This window comes from Lepisma saccharinum, chromosome 16 (genome assembly GCF_977018435.1).
Source record: "Lepisma saccharinum chromosome 16, izLepSacc3.1, whole genome shotgun sequence".
Taxonomy (NCBI): domain Eukaryota; kingdom Metazoa; phylum Arthropoda; class Insecta; order Zygentoma; family Lepismatidae; genus Lepisma; species Lepisma saccharinum.
In genome coordinates, this window is record NC_139244.1 from 41,120,353 (window position 1) to 41,144,021 (window position 23,669).

The 23,669-nt window shown below is 37.0% G+C and overlaps 1 protein-coding gene across 5 annotated transcripts in view; it reads left to right on the top strand.

Annotated features, from left to right (window-relative positions):
• Positions 1 to 23,669, top strand: part of Sara (Smad anchor for receptor activation) — a 76,548-nt gene that overhangs the window by 43,158 nt on the left and 9,721 nt on the right. For all 5 annotated transcript variants that reach the window (XM_083138032.1, XM_083138030.1, XM_083138035.1 and 2 more), the window contains 4 exons: positions 4,135 to 4,442; positions 8,671 to 8,926; positions 11,244 to 11,487; positions 16,038 to 16,158. In XM_083138032.1, coding sequence (XP_082994158.1) covers positions 4,135 to 4,442; positions 8,671 to 8,926; positions 11,244 to 11,487; positions 16,038 to 16,158 — 929 coding nt within the window. The remainder of the gene's footprint in view (positions 1 to 4,134; positions 4,443 to 8,670; positions 8,927 to 11,243; positions 11,488 to 16,037; positions 16,159 to 23,669) is intronic.

A 23,669-nucleotide genomic window follows, 5' to 3' on the forward strand; every position in this document is an offset into this window, starting at 1 on the left:
CTACACTGGAGCACACTACAGCAGCTGTATTAATTGAAAGAGATTTTTTTGTCACCAACTTAGCTGCATGTGATGTTGAAAAATGCCCGACTCGTTTTCTTTTGTCATTTTCATTTTCTTCTGTGTCAGAAATAAGTCATCACTACGTACTTCTGCTGATGATGCATTGTCTACATCAGTGGCAAAGACAGCGTTTGGTTCAGATTGTGAAGCCGATTCTCACACTCGCTTAGAGGCGTTTGGTTCAGATTGTGAAGCCGATTCTCACACTTGCTTAGAGGCATGGATGGACGATTGTGAAGCAACTGTGCTTGTTACGTATCCAATTTTACCTTGCGAGATAACTTGTACCTTGTATAGTTCTTTATCTTCTTGGCACAGCCAATTTCCGTCTGTTTTCGTTATGTCAAATAAAAAAGGTAAAGTGTTCCCCTGTGCTTAGCACCATACCATGAAGGCATATAGGGGGTGCGGGGGTAATGCCCCACACTTTGTTGATCCGGTCGTGAGTGGGGGTGATGTGATCAGCACCACGCCCCTGACTGCCTTTACCCCCCAGGGTTTTCCCCAGGTACCCATGTTATTCGACGCTGGGTGGGCACCGGAGCCACTTCCAACGTTAGAAAAGTTCTCGGATTTGAACCGGCCGGGGATCGAACCCAGGACCTTTAGCATGGTAGTCAGACGCGTTACCGACTGAGTCACCGCGGCCAGTCAAATATATTTTCTATTTCAACTTGAAATGAATCCTTTTTCCTCTTTCTATTTTTATCGTTCTCTTCAATCAATTTAACTACTTTTGACATAATTGCTTGTTTTGATAAAATTGGAAAGCTAAATTTTTCCCCAGAGAATAGTAAGCTCACCAGTTATCATAGCCATTCTTTTTTTCTTATCTTTCGCTGTTCCCAGAAGTGTATGATAGCGACCAATAATGTCTTTCTTTCGTGGAAGTCGAGTAAAAGAACTAAGTGTTTCAATTATGGGTACATCTCATCTTTTTGTTGCTTCAATAGCTACATTCTGCGCCCACGATTCTGCATTTTTCTTAATTGCTTCACTTGATTTATAATATGCTAATATTGAACTACCAAACCTGAAAATAGAGAAAATATACACAATTAGTCACTTAATAAATAATCATTTAATAATTACTACATTAATTTACTAATTATAACATTAATAATGCCCTTTTGAAATGTTGTTTGTGGTATTTTTCGAAACCCCAAAAATAGTTGTTATTCATAATGTAGGGTTATCAAAATATTAAATTTATTGTGAAGCTCTTTCCGAAGAATCCTCGTTGTTTAAACCCGCCAAGTCACACACACTGTGTAATTAGCATAATCTGTAACTACATACAGACGCAAATACACGTATCATTTTAAATAATGTTTTACTAAAAATGTTCCTGTAAACACATTTTATTAGTCATTTTATCGTGAGCGATATTATAAGGATCTACTTTTTTAGTAGCTACAGACTACGGTACCGTACATACAGTTCTTGTGACACACACTGAAAGTGAAACGGGTTGGTGCGGGGAGTTTTTTTTAGAGCCACCTGTAATAATTATTTTTTAGTAATCAGGTCACAAAAGTTCATCATTTGCGACCACAGGAGATACAAAATTTTGCAAAACATGTTTTAGTCATAACCCTAGTGTGCAGGTAGAGTACACTGATTTAAGTACTGTATAATCAAAAAGACTTCTATTCAATTGAGAAAACTGTCTCTTTTTGTTTAGGTTCTCCCACAACCAGATTCAAAGAGCACAGCAAGATGATCCCCCAACCTTTTGATGACTAGAACTTACAATGACTCAATAAATATAGGAGTAAAGAGTGATTGATCACATCTTTGACCTCCTCAATGTAGGTGACAAATCGATAAAAGTTTATCCTCAAGAAAGAGTGTAAGATAAAGTAGCTTCTTGCAAAGTGGAAATGATTTTTTTCTGAGTATAAAAATATTAATGACTTCAGAGCGATTTTTTTTGGGGGGGGGGAGGGTCTGAAATAGCCAAAATGTAAAAAAAAATTGCTAGTGTTGGTGAACAAATTTGAATACAAGACTTTTCATTACTCACAATTATTAAAAGTGCCTATTGGATGCCTTTAGTGCCTTTTTGTCCATCTGTTTGGTCAGCTTTTAATGCCTAGAAATCTAACATTTGAGTTTGAGATTCATACTTAACCTTTCTAAGGTATGCAGAAGATTTTAAATTTTTCTCAAAATATTCATCACGACGTAGATTTTCAATGTTTCTCATGGGAAAGCTCTTGAAGCTCTTGTTATTGCCTTCACTGAGATGAATTTCAGTTGAAAGAGAAAACTGTGAAACTCAGTTATTCACTTTAAAATATACAATACTACATACTTTGAGCAGTTTACATGCTCTTGCTCCATATGCATTAGCAAAGAAAACAGGATTAGAATGACATGTGAACAGATGGCAGGAATTGAGAAGATGGCATTTGCAATACGCTGCACAATATGAGAGAAAATTAGTTTCAGTTGTGAAAAGTTAAAACAGTACAAGAAGAAAGAATACCTTAGAAGAGAAGCATGCTCTATGCTAGTGCAACAAAGTCAGAGGTCGCAGGTTTGACCCTGGGGTAAAGCATGAGGGTGTAGCTTCGTGTCTGTACCACCATCAGTTGCATCATTCATCTCCATTGCTGCATATTAACCCAAGAGGTAGGAAGAAACAACTGAAATTAAGGAAAGGAACAAAGTAATTTTTGTAGAAATAACTTATTATAATGCTGTGATTATTGGATATATAGGATAATTTAGGGCAAAATGTTTATAAATTGCATAGTAGATTTGGAGTGAAACATTTAGAATCTAAATTTATAGCTATTCAGTACAAGTTAAAATTAAGAAAAACAAACATTGTACCTGATTTTTAAAGCTGGTAGGAGTAGCTCATTCTTTTTACTGATGTAGTGCTACATTATGTGAGGTGCATTCAAGTTCTAAAGTCTCCTAATTTGTTTTAAAAAATGTGCTAATCTCAGAAAGCCTAAACTTCTGTCACTTCTCAATTTAATCACCCTTTTGAAATACACATTTTTCACAACGTGAATGCCACGATATCATGGTCTCTGCAAACGCTTCTTTAGTGGTCTGTTTTGTATAGTGAAAAATCGCTGATGCAAGAGCAGAAGGCTTGAAAATTGGGACTGCATAGTCTGTCCTTGAGCATTGAAAAGAGCCAAAAATCTCTAGTGCAAGGCCAGGTAAGTGTGGACGGAGCATGTGCAATCACTTGAGATTTTTTTCCGTGAAAAACATGTGCAACATGGCGGCCCGATGAGGAGCGTTGTTAAGATGATAGACCACAGCTGCAGCCTTTTCCGGCCATTTCTCTCGCAAAGGTGGAAACAATTTGGCCCTCAAAAAAAGTTTCATAACTTGTACTCATCATTGTGATACCCTTAGGATAATAATGTGTAAGTATAATGCCTTTGTTGTTCCAAAACATCATTTTCTCAGCATGCAGTAATTGACAGCTGGTTCATGGCCAATGCCCCTTTGGTTTGTTTTCATGACGTTCGGCCTTCCTTGAACTGTCACACCCAAAAACACATTTTTTTCACGTCCATGACATCACAGCATGTCTCAGTCAATTGAAGATGAATATCAGTGGGTGTTACTCCATGCAGGTGAAGAAAATTGATAATAACATGCCGTTCTTTCAATGTAAATGACGCCATTTCCAGTATCAAAAACACGTCCGTCACTAGACAGCGCTGCTAGCTCCCTATGAGCCAGACTGTGCTGGCATCTAGCCTCATCAACCTTCAAGAGTTGATGTTTCTTGTCAAACAACTTTCACCTTTATGTGTACCTGCTTCTATTCATGAGAAAAGTAGGAGCCCTTAGAACTTGAAGGCACCTCGTAATTAAATGTGTTTTTATTGAAATTTCACAATCATATTTTGAAACAAGTATCTGCAAAAAATTGCAATAATTGATATTAGCTCTAAGATTACTAGGTTTCTAAATTGAAATGTTGAATTACTGTGCGGGAGGGAAGGGGATTACAAAAGTAGCATACTTATATAGTGCTGTGACTAGCCAACTGGTATGATCTCTCAGAAACTTTATTGGTGCATTTTCCAACAGGTAACACAGTAACAGAGATGGGCCACACTATCTTCCAAGGGCCATTCTTAGGTACAAGAGACCACGGAGGGTTTTTGTACATCCGGCCCACATACCAGTGCCTACACAAGTTGGTCCTCCCACCAGCACCATATCTGGTTGCCATCTTGTTGCAGAAATGGGAAACGCCGTGGGCCAAGGTATTCCCTATTAGACTGATGCTGAGGTTGGGTGCTGAATTCCGGTATTACCCTTGCCCACTTGTGAGTGTTCGGAACCGGAAGCCTGTGTATTGTGAAATAGGACATACCATTATGAACTTACTAGTCGTAAGTACTGTGGCATTTGTTATCAAGTTTTTTGGTTTAGATTTATAGTAGGTGTGGGGCACAGATTATTCGGCTTTCTATTAGTATGGACAGTTATAAGCTTGTCAGTAAAATTGGTGATAATATTACTGATCTGTCATTTCTGTAAATAGCATTTGAGTGCATAATTGTGATATTTTTGTTATTTTTATATGTAGGAAAGCACATATCTTGTATCTTGGGTTTTGTAAATTAAATTTCCAAATGTGCAGGTCCTTTTTCAAGGCAAACCACATTTCAGTCACTGGTTTGAGATTACACACCATATTGTTCATTTTTCAAAGATGTGAAGTACATTTCCCTTTTTTATTTTATCACAAAATGATGTGAACTCAAGTGTAAAATGGAAAATAAACCCTTAAAACTTGAAATTTAAGAGTTTATTTATGGGCACAACATTTTCCACACTGAGTGCGAGTTATTCAAAAGCACTGGACTTTGATTAATTCTGTCGCAATAGGCTTCTGTACACAAGAATAAACTTAACAATACTTCAGTAACTACATAAAAGGGCTATTAGAATTTATTTTTTTTGCTTTGTATAAGTACAGGGTGGGTCAGAAAAAACTCACATTTTGCTGAGCCATTGCGTCAGCAGAGGAGAGGTTCTTGAAGGGGATTTCTGATTGTGTGCCTTGCTGTTTCAGTGCCATCATGGCTTGGACTGGTGTGCATTGTGCTTTCGTTCTTGAACCAACGCAAATAATGAATCTCTGATTTTCACATAGAGAGCATTTCGAATACATTTTGAGCAAAATCGCCTTGTTGTCCCAGACAGAAAAAAAACATGGAGCTACGGGTTGAAGATTTCGTGGCTAAAAGCTCAGACTTAAAAAGGAAAACCACCTGGAAAGAAAAGGAGTGTCCGGACACCAGAAAATGTTGCTGTCAGACAATCCATTGTGCAAACTTCCAAACATTCAGCCCGTAGACATGCATCTCCTTCGTGTATGTCTGATTAAACTGACCATGACCGGGGAAACCAAATGGCATATTGCAAATGCTCGTGCTATCTGAAGGCTAACATTTTCTGTTGTCCACCATGAGCCATTGATGAATATAACATCACAGTTAATGGGATTGAGAATATGTGGGCCTTGTTTCTGCACCTCCAATGTGCCTTCATGGCGTGGTGCATTGTGCAGGGTAGAGCTTTACCTTCAGTACTATCATGTTAGTATGTTCAGTTGTAATTTTTTGCCATTTCTCATTTGCAGCCACTGGTGCATACTTTCTAATAGGGATGGGACCGATTAATCGGTACTCTATCGGTATCTGCCGATATAGGCATATCGGTGTATCGGTAAAATTACCAATTAATTTACCGATCTGATATATCGATAAATATAATTTAGTGCAAAATTCTGCCATTTTGTTGTAATTTTTATGGATAATCTCCATGCCCTACTTTCTGAAAAAGTAAATGTCTAAATATTCAACTTCTTTTGCATTGCAATCAACTCGAAACACACATTTATTACAGAGATCAATGAAAATTTCAGGGTCTTCAAGGACTATTTCTAATTTTATATCGGATCAGTAGAATATCGGTTATCGGTATCGGTAAATTTTATATCGGTACTGTATCGGTATCGGCCAAAATTTCATATTGTCCCATCCCTACTTTCTAAACATACTGTTCTTTCTGAATATTTGAAACTACATAATAATTTAGTTCAGACTTTATGAATTTGGTAATAAGTAACAGTACATGTTCCATTTGTAATTTTAACACAATGTGTGTAATTTAATATTTCTTCTAGCGATAATAAAGAAGTGGTATATGATTGCTTTTCTGAATGAGCTGATTAAATATTAGTAGTTGTTGTGGTTTCATCTTTGGCTGTTGTTTCTCTAGATCCTACATTTCTTTTGTGTTTGATTACAATATGTTTGTACATGGGTCGTTCAATATATAAGTTTCCGTATGCTGTAAACATATTTATTTATAAGATAAATTAGGAAACTATACATACTTGTGTAGGAGGATCTTTCCTCACTTCTCTACATAATTCCCATAGAGATTCAGGCATTTGTCCCACCGTTGCACCAATTTGTCCATACCCTTTGTAAGAAAATCAGGGCTCTGGCTATTGAGCACTATTCTCACATTACGCTTCACTTCTTCATGTGTTTCGAAACGGTAACCTTGCAATTCAGACTTTAACACCGGAAAAAGATGGAAATTACTCGGTGCTAAATCGGAGCTGTATGGAGGGTGGGGCAGTCGTTCCCACCCCAATTCTTCAATTTTGTGTTGTGTTTGCACTGCTGAGTGGGGGCAAGCGTTATCGTCAAGAAGAATGACACCAGCTGACAGGAGACCTGGTTGCTTACGTTGAATTGCGTTTTTCAATTTATCCAATGTTTGACAATAACGGTCGGCATTAATTGTTCTTCCTCGTTCCAAAAAGTCCATAAGCAGAATGCCCTTAGCATCCCAGAAAACGGTCACAAACACCTTCCCAGCTGATCGATCCATCTTGAACTTCTTCACAGGAGACCGTTTGTGGTTCCACTCCATGGATGATCTCTTGAATTCGGGAGTGTAATGATGGACAAATGTCTCATCCCCTGTCACAACACGCGTGCACTATCCATGCTTCTGATCTCCTTATGACGCGAGCCCGCGTTTTCCGAACAAGCATTTACTTTTCGCCCTTGAGCGCATGCACCTTCACGTCTGATAACGAACCGATTGTTGTTCCTTGTAGATGAAGGATGGCGGTTGTCAACCATGTGCTTCTTTTTAATGGCATTGCTTTATACAATATTTTATAGCACAGGGAAACTTATACAGGGTGACTGGTAATTAGATGTATTCCCTGAAAGGGGTTAAAGTAGAGACAATTTGCAATAAATTTGACCATATGATACCCCGTCCGAAAGTTAGTTGTTTTCGAGATAATCGAATTTCAATTGTTTTTTTAAAAAATGACAATTTTCCACATAAAAAGAGGAATTGAGAAAAAACTGCTCATTGTATGGAACCTATTTCAGCGTTTTCTGATAGCTAACAAATAAGTGGTTCATTAAAAAAAAAGTTTTCCCCAAATAACAATCACATGTAAGTAACGGTGGGTCTAAACTTACAGGTGATGATAAAAAAATGCACTCTTAGTTTACTTGGCAACGTATTAATAACAAAAATGGTATGACACGAAGCGTACAAATTACTTAAATTACTTCCTTGTGACATCTGCTATCCAACAAGGTACAAATGTTGCTAACATTCACATTTGTGTACAAGAAATAATACTTCATTAATCTTCATGTGAATGGAATCAATGACAATACAATTAAAGAACATTACACGTCTTGCTCAAAGTGGGCACCTCCGTTACGAATGCAGGCACGCAGGTTTTTACGGACATTTGGTCTCTTAACTCATGATGTGATGGTGTCCTTGATGTGTTGACCAGCTGTTTTGTAGGCTTCGTGACATACCATTTTTGTTATTAATACGTTGCCAAGTAAACTAAGAGTGCATTTTTTTTATCATCACTTGTAAGTTTAGACCCACCCGTTACTTACATGTGATTGTTATTTGGGGAAAACTTTTTTTTCAACGAACCACTTATTTGTTAGCTATCAGAAAACGCTGAAATAGGTTCCATACAATGAGCAGTTTTTTCTCAATTCCTCTTTTTATGTGGAAAATTGTCATTTTTTAAAAAAACAATTGAAATTCGATTATCTCAAACTACTAATTTTCAGACGGGGTATCATATGGTCAAATTTATTGCAAATTGTCTCTACTTTAACCCCTTTCAGGGAATACATCTAATTACCAGTCACCCTGTATATTGAACGTCCCTAGTATAGTTTACTGTAATTCAAACATTCAACTTTTTCTATATTTCACTGCAATTTTATCACATCTTCTATTACAATTTTACCACCAAAGGTTCTGGGTTGAAGTTGGCCAGAGTTCCTTTATATATCTACCTCTTCAGAACTTCATCTAATCTAGAGAGAGGCATAAAATAATAATAAAAAAATCTTCTTGTGCAGATAGATAACAAAAAGTTTCAGTTGTAGATGTGAACATTTTGTATATAACCCCCCTCAATTTGCTTTGACAGTCCTAAAGATGTAATTGTGGCTGAGAGGGAAATGCATCATTTTTCTTTTTTACTTTCAGTATTCACACTAACTGCATAAAAGTAATAATTTTTCCCTTTTTCAGGATTTCCGGAATTTCACATACATGCTGCCTTCCATTCGGGGTTTTGTGATACACATGGAAGACAAGCAAACATCTGTTCTCTTCCCAAAGAACCGTTATGATCAAGTAGTGCGTGCCTTGAACAATAGCAATGATCATGTGTTTGCATTGGGTGCAAACTTCAATGTAATGGCTGATTCTCATCTTGTTTGTATCCAGAATGAAGATGAAAGTTACCAGACACAAGCCATTAACATCCAAAACAAACCACGGAAAGGTAAGCGTAGTTTTGTATTTGTCTTAAAATTTACAAACAGAGCCGAGCCACTATTGATTGCCATACTCTTACTGATTCTTACAGTATTTGTACTTGAATGCTGAATGCTAACAATTCAAAGATTTTTATTGCGGATAATGACAGATTAAGCTGTATTATAATGTGAAGCAGCCAATTAATGACCTGAATGGAATGGAATGATCCAAATGTCTCTGATGTTTGGTAGCATAGTGATACCAAGGCGAATTTACGCAGGTAGGATGGTGAATGTTAGTCGAAAGTTTCTGGGAACTACACTTTTGTTCATATATGCTTACAATCAGAAGATATGTACAGCAATCTCCACCCAAAATTGACAATAACACACATTATTAGAGATATGCATATTTAATTTTTGATTGCCACAAATGTGAAATAACATACTGTAACGTTCATTTTTCATGTTTTTGAAAGGCGTGAGGTACATTTTCCTACCATGTTTTGTCATGAAGTGATGCAGAATGGAAAATAAACTCTTAAGCAGGAAACTTAGATTTTATTTACAAACATCATGTTCTGAAGTCTGAATTATCCTGAGAGTTACGTGAAATCATGGAAAATCAATTTATTCTGCAGCAAATATTTGAGAAGCAAAAACAAGACTACTTTACGCTGGAATGAACTTAATATGTATACTCCGATAACTTCATAAATGTGTTATTTAATGTTTATTTTGGGTAATAAGTATAGTGTTTAAATCAAGTTTAGGATTATATTCACAATTTTAACATGGAAATTCCACTTTATATACTGCTTTGATCCTGAAATGTGCCCATAAATATGTGGCCCTACTTATTATTACACTAGGTCTTGTCTGTGGTCACGTTATGCTGAATCAGTATCACTAATCATGTGGCATTCGTATTTGCATTCTTACAAACAAGAATTTTGGTTCCAGTACAGTGGTGGATGGATAACAGTAGAATTTGCTAGGAGCATCGCTGAAGGATGAAACAAGCTTGGACTGACTTGACCTGCCTTGATGTACCACAATTCTGGCTTCATGGATGTCAGACGTTGTCTCCTTACTCATTTGGGGTCACTGAGTATTGGCCCACATGGTATTCTTCTTCTTGATGGGAAACTCATTTTCCTTGTAGTGCAAAATCTGGGAGAACTATGCACGAGATTTTTTTTGGATCCTAATACCTGCCTGGAGGACCTATATAGCTCAGTGTTGAGCTTTGTGATCTGATAAACAGCTTGCACGAGTCCCAGAGTAGCATTCTACTCCTTTAACACACCTGACACACATCAACTGAGATGTGTGACTTACCAGGAGCCCTTGCCCTCCTCATAATAAAGGAATCAGCTTTTTTCCATTTTATCATGGCTTTTGGGTTATTCAGGACACCGCTGAGGCTCATCTTTAGGTTGTAGGCCTGCCTGCCAGCAGACATGCAATGCTCTGCCTTCACAGGCTACCCAGATGTAACACAGAGTGTTTACCATTCTAGAAAATGTCAGGACAATTTACTCCTTTCCTGCAAAATTCAATGTCTTTGTAGTAGAACTCTTTTAATAGATAAATTTAGACCTCTGGCATCATCCCCAAGACGGGCAATAAATTGGTGCCACTGCTTGGAACCTATACCACTATTTTTACACATTTCTGATAATGCCAGTAGCAATGCCTAACATTGTGGCCATTTAAAATTATCCAGATACATTAATCTGCTAGTAGTCTCTGCAGTATTATGATTACAGCCTCAATTTTTACCTACCATATTGAAAATATGGAAATCTACTGTTGGACTTATATTAATATATTACATATTTGAATGAATTCTACATGTATATAATTCCACATCAAATTACCTATTTTGTCATAGCATTTGTCAGTCATTAAGAATTACGAATATTGTGGGTGTATTGTTATTCAGATTTACAAATTTTGTATGAAACTTCTCAAAATAGGTTTGCATGGTTTTTATAAACATTGGGTGTAGAATTATTGAGTGTTGCCTTAAACTGTATTTGTAGTTTTGCTGCAACTTAAGATATTTTGACCATCTTTGAACTCAGATGTGGGAAATAAAATGGCCCTCCATTTATATACATATTTGTAAGATTCATATAAATATGTAATGTAGCTCAGATTTTACATTTAAGAAAGGTTAAAATGATTTCTCACAATTTTATACTTTCTCTCATTGTAAGTTATTTAAAAGGTTCCAGGTAATTCAGGTTCCATTGTCATTAATATCACATTCTTATAATGTTTGCTCTCAAGGAACAGTATGAGCTCTACAATATGGTTTGAACCCTTTCTCTGCAGTTACCGGGGCAAGCTTTGTAGTGTTCAATGGTGCCTTGAAAACCTCATCTGGTTTAGCAGCCAAGTCGTCCATTGTCGAGGATGGTTTGATGGTCCAGATTCCTCCAGACACCATGCAGGCCATGAGGTTGGCTCTTCGTAACATGAAGGACTTCACTATTGGGTGCGGGCCAGCAGGATCTGATTCCCCAGATGAACTTGTGAAGCTGCAGTGGGTGGACGACGACAAAAGCTTTAATATCGGGTAAGATTTGGAACTGTTCTTATCATAAGGTTCTCTCTTTTTATTTTATGTGAAAGCAACCTGGATGTGTTGAGTAGTGGCGGTCATTAAGGGTCAAGGCCTGCAAGGTAGTCTTTCAATGGGTGATTCATACTATGGGAATGAGAGACTCGGTAATAGATAATTAAGGTACTCATGTTTTCCGCGAAGCTGTTTTACATTATTTTCTATTAATTTCTGTAGCCACTGCCACCATCCTCGTTGGAATTCGTTGTGGTGTTGCTTGGCACGTTTCTGTTTTTTTTTTTCTAAATCGCCGCTAGGTGTGCTGTTCATGGTAGTAGTGTAGTATCTGAATATAGGTCAGACACACCACGCCTTGCTTCCGTTACTGCAGCAATTAACACCGGTGAACAGCAGACGACATATACGCAGACATACAGGCGACAGCAGCACACCTAGCGGCGATTTAGGAAAAAACAATAGAAACATGCCAAGCAACAACACAACAAATTCCAACAAGGATGGTGGCAGTGGCAACCGAAATTAATAGAAAATAATGTAAAACAGCTTCGTGAAAAACATGAGTGCCGTAATTATTGGTGATTCATTAGGAGTCTGTGCATAGATAGTCCTGTCGCTGCTGTTTTATGGTTTTCGAGACCAAAATCCAATGCTGTTGCTTCTAAGTAGCTCCCCAATTGTTCTTTGCCTCCTACTGGTGATCGAATCGAAGACACTGACACAAATGGTATGACGGTATCAGAATGAGTACCATCATAATGTGAAAAATAAAATAATTTTATTACTCGAAATTTACGAATTGAGGTCGTATTTGGTGGTTTATATTTGTATAAAATTAATTTGCATCACTTTGGCTTTGTTTTAATTTAAGTATGTATCCAAACTTCACGTATTTAAAATATTTTATATATCTCAGCGAAGTAATTTGGTTAGTGAAGTATCAAGAAAATGCTTACCGAAAATTGCCAATTTATGCATTATCGCACATTGGTTTGGTTTCAACAGCTTTTATTTGCTCTTTCATTACTATAGGGGTACGAACATGTATTTAATATGTTTTACTAGCATGTACAAACCATTTGAAATAAGTTTTGGCAGAATTTCGACGATAAACTTACGATTTGCTAAAATGAGCGCCTTGAAGAGTAATCCTAAAGTTGTGAAGTAATCCTAAAACTGGAAACATAGCCAACTCACATAAAGGGAAAAATCTAAGTTGTGCGTAAAAAACCTTTTTCCCACCAAAATTGTAAAACTTAAAATAATTAAAAAAGGTGAAAAGAAAATACGTAAACATGTAATAGAATATTGTAATATCTATTTTATTGTATCTAATTTATTTTACAAGCGTTTTCATGCATAATATCTGTACAATTCTAAATTTGTCACTTGAAAAGTATTCGCAAGTTTGTATTCTGTGCTAAAAGTTGTAACAGTGTGAGTTTTGATACACTGCTTGATCTGAAAGATCAACCTCGACTGGAATGGAGTCGCTAAAAAGTTTGGGAAACTGAAATTGGAACAATTTAATTATAACGTGAAGATTCATCGATCTAATGTGATATAGCAGCGCAGATAAGTACAATATTTGCATGTAATACTCGAAATTGCGTCGCAAAGTGCATAAAAGGTCCAAAGGACATTAAAATAGTGACCCGACGGAATCACGCAAAATGGCAGCCATCTTCGTTAGAAACTGAATATTCAGATAAGTATTATACGCATGTAGCTACATAAAAGAAAGGCCTATTTTGAAATTACGAAAAATTATTTTGCTTGGAATGTGGAAAGTGTGTAGAACATTAAAAGACACATAATTTGTCTTGGATAGTACTTCGTTATAATCGAGAGTTTTGTGCAAATCGTCACGTAGAAAATCTTAAAACTTGGAACAATATTCATATGCATATAATTTGACTTCAGATCGCGACTAATATGTAAAACATCTTGAATTACAAAAATGTGATATCGAAATGTAAAATTTCACTTGATTATATGAATGTATGCTATATACGGTGTATGAACGAATATTTCGTGCTTGTGAAGTTTATTTATAATACACAGTTCATCAATAATTAACATGTGGTAATTTTATTATTTCTGCCAAAACTAACACAGTTATTTGTAAGGTTAAGTTGATATACATAAATATTTGAATTGAACTTATGAAAACTTATGGTTTGAAATATGAAAATAATTAATTAATCCTTGTTAAGAAATATATGACCGTGTCATTCAATAAGCCGAGGAAAGAGCGTCATAATGGCAATATCACTAACCATTACGATATGCAGCAGCTCATCTGTGTAAAAGCGCATCTGTAAAATCAACCACACCACACAAATAGAAATCATTAAAATGGCTGGAATTACCAAGGTAAAAGCAAATAATAAGTGTAGAGGAAGCAGAAGCATACTGCCACCAGCTTTTTAACTATTTGTGCAATGTATTTCATTTCACAAACCTGTGGCAGACTTGAGGCATTGTCCTCCCGAGGTACAGCGATAGTGGGAATGCTTTCTTAGGCATGGTCAAAAAAAGAAAAGGAAATTCAGCCAGATCGTTGATATTGTGTAGTAGTAATGGTAGGGATAGGAGGTGACACACTGTCTTAACAGTGTTTGAGTTATGGTTGGTTAGATATGCGTTGCTTGCATGTTGAAACTATGGGGCAAGATAAGTAGCTAGGCTGAGTTCATGCTGTAGGTTTAAATGCATGACTGATATATAAGCTCTCTCCAGCACTTTCTGGAAGAATGTAAATGGAAGTGGATGCAATTGTTGAATGTAGTTTTGTAGCTGTTTGTGTACGGTGGTATCTGAAATCTGCATTTGGGATAGAGGAGCTAAGGTTAAGGTCGATAAAGTTTCTTACAGGTAAAAGCTTCCTCTAATGTGGCATTTGAGGATGTATGATGCAAAGTGGGAGGAGTGTACCCTCCCTTAGGCACCTGTAGCCACTTGCAGCAGCGTGAATCTGCTTGATGTGAAATTCAGGCAGGTGTTTTGCCTCAGTTAGTTGCATCCATGAACAATGTGAGAAGACATACGAGGTTTGGCTAGAAAAAACCGGACTGATGCTATGAAATCTTTTATTCGGCATTTTGTACGACAGGAACTTTATCTCCTTCAAAGTACTCCCCTGCACGATCTGTACACCGCTCCATACGAATTTTCCATTGCTGGAAGCAGTGTTGCCAGTCATTTTCGGAGATCATGTTCATTACATCCGTCGCTTTTCTTTGCACAGCTTCTACTGTCTCAAATCTGGTTCCTTTTAGGGCAGACTTCACTCTGGGGAATAAAAAGAAGTCACAGGGAGCAAGGTCCGGCGAATACGGTGGATGTTCTAACACTGGGATGCCATATTTAGCCAAAAATGTCTTCACTGACAGGGCCGTATGGACAGGAGCATTGTCTTGGTGCAGAATCCATGACTTCCGTTGCCACAAATCAGGTTGTCGTCTTCTTACTCGCTCACGAAGGGTTTTCAGCACATTAATATAATGATGTTGGTTTACAGTTTGACCCTCGGGTACCCAATGAACGTACACAATGCCTCGAATGTCGAAAAAGACAATCATCATGGCTTTGAATTTGGACTTGCTCATGCGAGCTTTCTTGTGATGTGGCGAACTCGGGGTCTTCCAATGCATTGATTGGCGCTTTGTGGCAGGGTCGTACGTGAAAAACCACGATTCATCACAGGTTATCACTCTCTCTAAGAATGTAGGGTCTGTTTCAATGTTCTTCAAAGTGTCCGTACAAATGTTCACTCGAGCTTCCTTCTGTTCCAATGTCAGGTTCCTTGGCACGAGTTTTGAACACACTTTAGTCATGTTCAAATTCTCGTGTAATAATTTGTCGAACACTTTCTTTGTCTATTCCTGTAATTTCAGCAACTGCTCTAATGGTCAATCGAAGATTTTTTCGAATCACATCACTCACTTTTTGAATGTTTGTTTCCGTTTTCGACGTGCATGGTCGTCCTGAACGTGGGTTGTCTTGGATCATTTCCTGTCCTTCTTTAAACAGTTTAAACCACTCAAACACTTGTGTGCGTGATAAACACACATCCCCGTACACAGATTTTAACATGTCGTACGCTTCTGTTGCGGATTTCCCCAGTTTGTAAAGGAACTTCATATTGACACGCTGTTCCATTTTAAAACTCAGCATTTTTCCGACTGAGCACAGACGCACGTTCCGCTTTGTCCAAGTGCCAGAGCGAAACTGAGAAGCCTGCACCCAGGGCAATTAGTCATTCTGTAGGCAGGGTATGGTGGTATAGAATCATGCATTGCTCAACCTTCGCGCATTTGTTGTTTGCCAATAGCAACATCAATCCGGGTTTTTTCTAGCCAAACCTCGTATTTGGGATCAAGATGTTGCCGAGGTCAGGCTCACTATAGTGGAGGAGAGAGGGTAGGCTACGGTTTATTTTTATGCTGGAGTGATGGTATCTGGCCTGGAGTAGAGTGTGTGTATGTGTCGTGTACTTTCATGTGCATGTGGTATCACGTTATAAGTTCTTACATTTCTTCCAGCGTGAAGAGTCCAATAGATGGAAGTGCGATGGATGGGATACCATCAATACGTGTGCACAATGGGACTGACTATCAAGGAGAAGCAAAATTTATAAGATGGACTGAAGTTTTTCTTGTTCAGGTATGCTTGTTAGTTACAGACTTCACATGTTCAACCTAAGACTTTTGCTTTATTCAAACTTATGAAAAGTAACATTTAAACATGCTGGTTGCAGATTTTTTATATGCTGTACTGGGAATTATATGTGAATTCTAATTGAATTTTGGAAAATTAGCTGCACCAAGATGACATTCTAAACAGCTGTAACTAAAAATTCTAAACACAATGTACCTAGTCTTACCATAAATACTGTCCCAAATTTGTAAGTAAATAGACACAAAATGGTGAGAGATATTGTAATATCAGAATAACATGAGGTGCATGGATGCATTATGAACCAAAATCACAAATAATTATTCGAAATGGCCACCTTTAGCACTGACACACTTCTGAAGTCTTCGTGGCCACGCATCAATTGAATTACGCAACACATCGACTGGAAAATGAGCAACTGCCTTCAGAAGAGACCGATCGCTTTAAACTTTCAATATTGGGATGTCTGTTCTTCCAAGCCATCTCCTGAAGCTTGGACCACAATTTGTAGTCCAAAGTGTAGGTCCGGACTTGCAGAAGGCCAATCTTAAGTGGAAATGAAGTCTGGAACATTTGCTATGAGGGCACGCTCCATTTCTGTGAAAAAGGGGTAAAAACATCAGCCAAAGTGTACCAGCAGACAGTGCTTGAAGAACGATGCAAGAATCTTACCGACACCATCTTCCATGGAGAGAACTGGAGCTTCCAGCAGGACTCAGCCCCAGCACACAAAGCACTCACCACCCAGCAGTGGTTGGAGGCAAATGTTCCTGACTTCATTTCCACGTCAGATTGGCCCTCTGCCAGTCCAGACTTAAACCCTTTGGACTACAAATTGTGGTCCAAGCTTCAAGAGATGGCTTGCAAGAAGAGACATCCCAATATTGACAGTTTAAAGCGGTCTCTTCAGAAGGCAGCTGCGGAGTTTCCACTTGATGTGTTGCGTAATTCCATTGATGAGTGGCCACGAAGACTTCAGAAGTGTGTCAGTGCTAAAGGTGGCCATTTCGAATAATTATTTGTGATTTTGGTTCATAATGCATCCATGCACCTCATGTTATTCTGATATTACAATATCTCTCACCATTTTGTGTCTATTTACTTACAACTTTGGGACAGTATTTATGGTAAGACTAGGTATAAATAAAATGATAATATTGAAGATAAAGCCACACTTGTTTTTTAAGAGACATTTTTGTTTTAGGAAATATTTTCTCTTTGATCTAGTCTTTACCTAGGTTTGAATCCTAATCAAAATTCAACTCTATATTTGTTCTGTTCACTCTTTTAGGAGTACATTATTTATCCTGGCCATCACGATTAAACTAGTGGCATAAAATAACCAAACAGAAAAATATAATTTAATGAAATATGTAGACATGCAAGAGACAAAGATTTAATGCCACACAGAAAAGATCTGGCGTTTTATATTAGGGGTGTCCAAAACATTGCATGTAGGCCACATCCAGCCCAGTGAAACATTTGCATGACTCATAGTAGTACAGAGTGTTTCAAAAGTCGCGCAACCCAAACTTTGAAAATTATATCATGAAAATCGTAAGATATATTTACACCGGGTTTGCTGCATTATAAAACCTCATCCATTGAGATATTTTTTTAATGCTTAACATTATCAATTTATTCCATATAGAAAATTATAAATAAATTAATAACTGGCAGAAATCAGCGTTAAATTTTTTCCAGAAATGCACTTTTGAGTGAGAGAACTATGTAAGAAATTATCGGAGAGTCATAATTAGAAGTCTAATGAGTGATGCCATGCCAATCTGTCGTTTGCAACCAATAATGATCATGTACAGCATTTGATGGATTTATGATTGGCGATTTTATGGGTTGAGTGAAAAAGTGCCATTTTTGGGACATATCTCCGTAGCTGGCAACACTAGCAGGTTGAAATTTTGTCACCAGACGCATGCAACATGCGCCTAAGTATTGTCCATACATTTACGTTAAAAATCAAAATCATAATTTTCGGTCGAAATTTGACTTTTAAGTGAAAATTTCTCGCACCTGGCAAACCTGCCATTTGAACACAGCTGACGGGAGCTTGTTACGAAATGGTAAGGGCAAGTCATAAATACAGCTATTACACGTCTACTTTTTTATTATTGGGTCATTCCATGTCAAATCATCCAGAATTTTGTGAAAATGTCACCCACCATCCCCGATTTTGATGAAATTCGGTATGCTTATAGAACTTTTGATGCTGATTACAAAAATGACAACTTTTTTAAAATTGGTCAAGGGGTTCAGAAGTTACGCACTTTTTAAGATGTCTGTGTACGCCACATGCGGCTCCACTTTGAATGACACGCATTAGGTTATAAACGATCGTATCTTCCCTCGGGTTTGCCATAGAAACTTCAAGTTTGTTTTCTTTTCTTCACAATAGTATAAGCTTTCATTTAAATAACGTTTCAGATGAATGCATCAGTAAACATGTATTTTTATATATAGTTTTATGTATTTTTTTAGAAAAATAAATGACTAACTTCAAGAGCGAATTTCATGCAATGCCCCCCCTTCAATTTCCCCCCAATTTTATATGTAGGTAGCTCAGTGTGTGTACTAGTGCCTCATGAAAAAATTGGGATGGGCGGTTCAGAGACAGGATGATAAAAAAATCATTTGCATAAAATGACATTAAAAGTAAATCTTATTAAAAATGCTTATGAATTTAGCACAAAGCCTGAAGTACAATATGTTTCAAGTTACAATGTTCAAAATTTATGTTCACTAAGTATAGGTGTAACCTGGCGGGGGCAAAGGGAAGCACTTGCCCCCTCCAAAATTTATAAGTTAAATATATTTTGTGATCCTCTTGGCACTTGAGGAACAAACGAATATAGAGTAATAATTGTGATTTTTCAAATGTATTTATCAAATAATCCTGGACACTATTTTTATGCGATGGAAAACTTTGTGATTATCTCAACCCGAATTGCCAAAATTTCATGTACTATAAATTGTGCCGTTCACATTTTGACCGTTTCAAACACACTAAAGTATTTGACTTATCACTAAGTACATATGTCCATCCACTTGTGTTGTTAATGTCCACTGGACACAGCATACTTTTTGGCCAGTAGTGGGAAGTTGATGGACCAAGTGGATGCAAGAATTTAATAGCTGCATCGATTTTCACGTGGACTTTTGAAGCAATCCTACAAACAAGTTTGAGTCACGCACCTACATGCTACTACATAACTGTTTACTGTTGGAATTCGGAAAGCCACTTCTTCACAACAGTCAAACCATACAGTTATACAAAACATATTACATCAGCACTTACTATTTTTGCTCTGACTGTTAAACAACTAGTGTTTTGAAGTAAATAGTTACAAAGTTACAAGTACAGTTACTTTTTATTTAGGAATTCTAACTGTAAGTAGCTACTTTTAAAAGTAAGTACCTGTAACGTTAACAACGGTAACAGAGGTACTTTTTGCAGTAGGGAAATAGCTAAATTGGACAATTCTGTTCCAGACTATAAAAATAAAATATGTACCTTCTCCAGATGCCACGTGAAAGGATTTTCTTGGAATTGCTGGGAAGGAAGCTATGCTTTGCTGCATGCTAAATTTAGAACATCCACGCTTTACTGTAATTCATTTCTAATTGTACGTGAAAACTCCATTGTTTTTGGTAGACTGCTGTGTTCGTTTGGAATGTTGTTGTCTAGCTAGGAAAAGGTCATTGTGGAGGGAGTGGATCTTTGGATATTGTTGAACTTGGAATGGAGGAGAAAGAAATAGGTGGAAGTGGAATCAATGACACCATATTCAAAATACCGTGGTCAGCATACAAATGATTTTTAATTATAATCGTTCAAGCAAAGCTGACTGTGTTTTCCATCATTTATTAGCAGCAATAATGTAAATATATGAATACATATTATGTACTAGAAACATAAGTAAAACACGGAAGTCTTCATGATCATTGATTTTGTGTAACGTTTACACACACATCAATGATCATTAACAGTATGTTACTGTTACAGTAACTGTAAAAGAAACTCAGTTACTTTCAAAGTGCTAGTAACAATAACTGAGTAACTTTTTTAATGATTGACTGTAACTCACTTGTAAAAAGTAACTTACGGAACCTGTAAGTTCAAAATAGTGCATAGTTCCTGGTACTGTTGTAGTACTTTGCAATCGCTGACACATTGTACTGTGGGTTGTTGTCATTTCACCCTAGATGATTACTAAGAAATTTATGCCTTGAATACTATTTCTACATAATTGCCGTACTTCTTGCTTTATACTATAGAAGTCTTTACAAGTGTTTTTATTGTTCCAACCATCCCGTCAGAAGGATATTTTCTGTGGTATGTGGCGAAAAAGCTCCATTTGAAAAAACATCAATCAGCACAAATGTGTAGTATTAATTCTTACTTCATATTACGTATCCCCATGAAGAGTAGCCAAAATAGAACTTCCATATTGAGATAAAATGCACAAAAAGAATGTTCTTGAAGATTAATTTGCTAAACTTGGGAATGTTAATAATAATTATATATATACTGCTGGACAAAGAAAACCGGACACTTTAATATTTGACATCTGAATTGCAATTACTTATGAATTACGCTCTCAGTTTGGTAGTTTTTTGTAACTTTCGTTTTTGTTCTAATTTAACTTATTAATGTATGTAGAACATCCTCAAAGTTTGTTTTCTGTTGAATATATTTCCAATAATTTAGTTAGCCTTCGAATCAGAATGTATGCGTTATCACAAAAAATGCAAGTGTCCAGTTTTTTTTGTCCAGCAGTATATAATTATATAATATATAAAATTTAAAAAAATGAAGACTGTTGAAACTAACTTAGATACAGTGGAACCTCAATTTTACGTTATCCAGGAGACCAAGCTGAAAAAAACTTAATACGCGGGAAAATGTAAAATCGAGGAAATTAAATGTAATTATTACTTGCAACTCAAACTTTGCGTGACTCAAACTTGTTTGTAGGATTGCTTCAAAAGTCCACGTGAAAATCGATGCAGCTATTAAATTCTTGCATCCACTTGGTCCATCAACTTCCCACTACTGGCCAAAAAGTATGCTGTGTCCAGTGGACATTAACAACACAAGTGGATGGACATATGTACTTAGTGATAAGTCAAATACTTTAGTGTGTTTGAAATGGTCAAAATGTGAACGGCACAATTTATAGTACATGAAATTTTGGCAATTCGGGTTGAGATAATCACAAAGTTTTCCATCGCATAAAAATAGTGTCCAGGATTATTTGATAAATACATTTGAAAAATCACAATTACTACTCTATATTCGTTTGTTCCTCAAGTGCCAAGAGGATCAAAAAATATATTAAACTTATAAATTTTGGAGGGGGCAAGTGCTTCCCTTTGCCCCCGCCAGGTTACGCCTATACTTAGTGAACATAAATTTTGAACATTGTAACTTGAAACATATTGTACTTTAGTCTTTGTGCTAAATACATAAGCATTTTTAATAAGATTTACTTTTAATGTCATTTTATGCAAATGATTTTTTTATCATCCTGTCTCTGAACCGCCCATCCCAATTTTTTCATGAGGCACTAGTACACACACTGAGCTACCTACATATAAAATTGGGGGGCAATTGAAGGGGGGGCATTGCATGAAATTCGCTCTTGAAGTTAGTCATTTATTTTTCTAAAAAAATACATAAAACTATATATAAAAATACATGTTTACTGATGCATTCATCTGAAACGTTATTTAAATGAAAGCTTATACTATTGTGAAGAAAAGAAAACAAACTTGAAGTTTCTACGGCAAACCCGAGGGAAGATACGATCGTTTATAACCTAATGCGTGTCATTCAAAGTGGAGCCGGATGTGGCGTACACAGACATCTTAAAAAGTGCGTAACTTCTGAACCCCTTGACCAATTTTAAAAAAGTTGTCATTTTTGTAATCAGCATCAAAAGTTCTATAAGCATACCGAATTTCATCAAAATCGGGGATGGTGGGTGACATGGCCTGGATGAATTGACGTGGAATGACCCTATTATTACAATTTGGACATTAAGTGTTCTGATTAAATCAGTAAACCAATCATGTATGCTATCACTGGGTTAATAAATTTATGTTATCATTTATCCAAATATAAGCAATTACAATATTTTATAAACATTGTTAATTTACTGAACACACATCTGAGAATTGATCTTCAACAGTAAATACCAACTCTTAACAATATGTGGGATCATTTTTTGGTGTTTAATATTGTTGATTGTTGTCAGGTGGGGCGGCCCCGGTGGTGGAGTGGTTAGCACATTGCACTATGATGCCAGGGGTCTCGGGTTTGAATCCTGGCCTGGGCATGGATGTTTGTGAGTGTCAATTCACCAATTTAATCATATCACTCATCCCCATCTTCGCAATTTAGCCAAAAGTGGCACAAACAGCGAAGTAAAATTAAGCAAATCAATCAAACAATACTTCCCCCCTCCCCGCCACAATGTTAGCATAACCATTCAAACGGAACCAAGCTTCATCAGTGAAACAAAACGAAATAAAGAATTATGATGAGAGATCAAAACCACCTGTAATACTTCAAGCATTTATCCTTATCAAGGTTCCGCAGTTCTTGGACAGCGCCAACACGATATGGTTTTAGGGTAGTTTTCTTCACAGCCCTACAAGCACTGGAAAGGGTCAAGTCTGCTTGGGACGGAAGTTTCCTCAAGCTTTTGGTTGCAGATTGTTCCAGACAGTACGCACATCCCCCACTGCCGCAGGGGTTAAAACTGATGGGCGACCACTTTGTATTTTGTCACATACACTTCCTTTTTTCCAAAATCGACGCAGTAGTGGTCAAACAGTTGCTTTGTGAAGTAGAGCAGAAACAGGGTATTTTTTCAGGAAAACGTCTTGCACATGAGTGTAACAATGAGTAGTAAAATACTCTTCAACAATGACCGTGCGCTGCTCCATTGAATACGCCATGCTGAATCAACCAGGCACTGCAGTGGCGAAGCGTGAGCGAAGAAAATTCAGGGTAGCCAGGGGCAGCGTAGGATTCTCTCAAGAGTCCAATTTCGGTACAAAATCATGATTTAAGATTTTTCCCGTAAATGTATGGACAATGATTGGGCACATCTTGCATGCGTCTGGTGACAAAATTTGGACCTGTAGTGTTGCCAGCTACGGAGATATGTCCCAAAAATGGCACTTTTTCACTCAACCCATAAAATCACCAATCAGAAGTCCATCAAATGCTGTACATGATCATTATAGGTTGCAAACGACAGATTGGCATGGCATCACTCATCAGATGTCTGATTATGACTCTCTGATAATTTCTTACATAGTTTTCTCACTCAAAAGTGCATTTCTGGAAACATTTTAACGCTGCCTTCCGCCAGTTATTAATTTATTTAATTTTCTGTATGGAATAAATTGATAATGTCAAGCATTGGAAAATATCCCAATGGATGAAGTTTTATAACCTGGGGTAAATATCT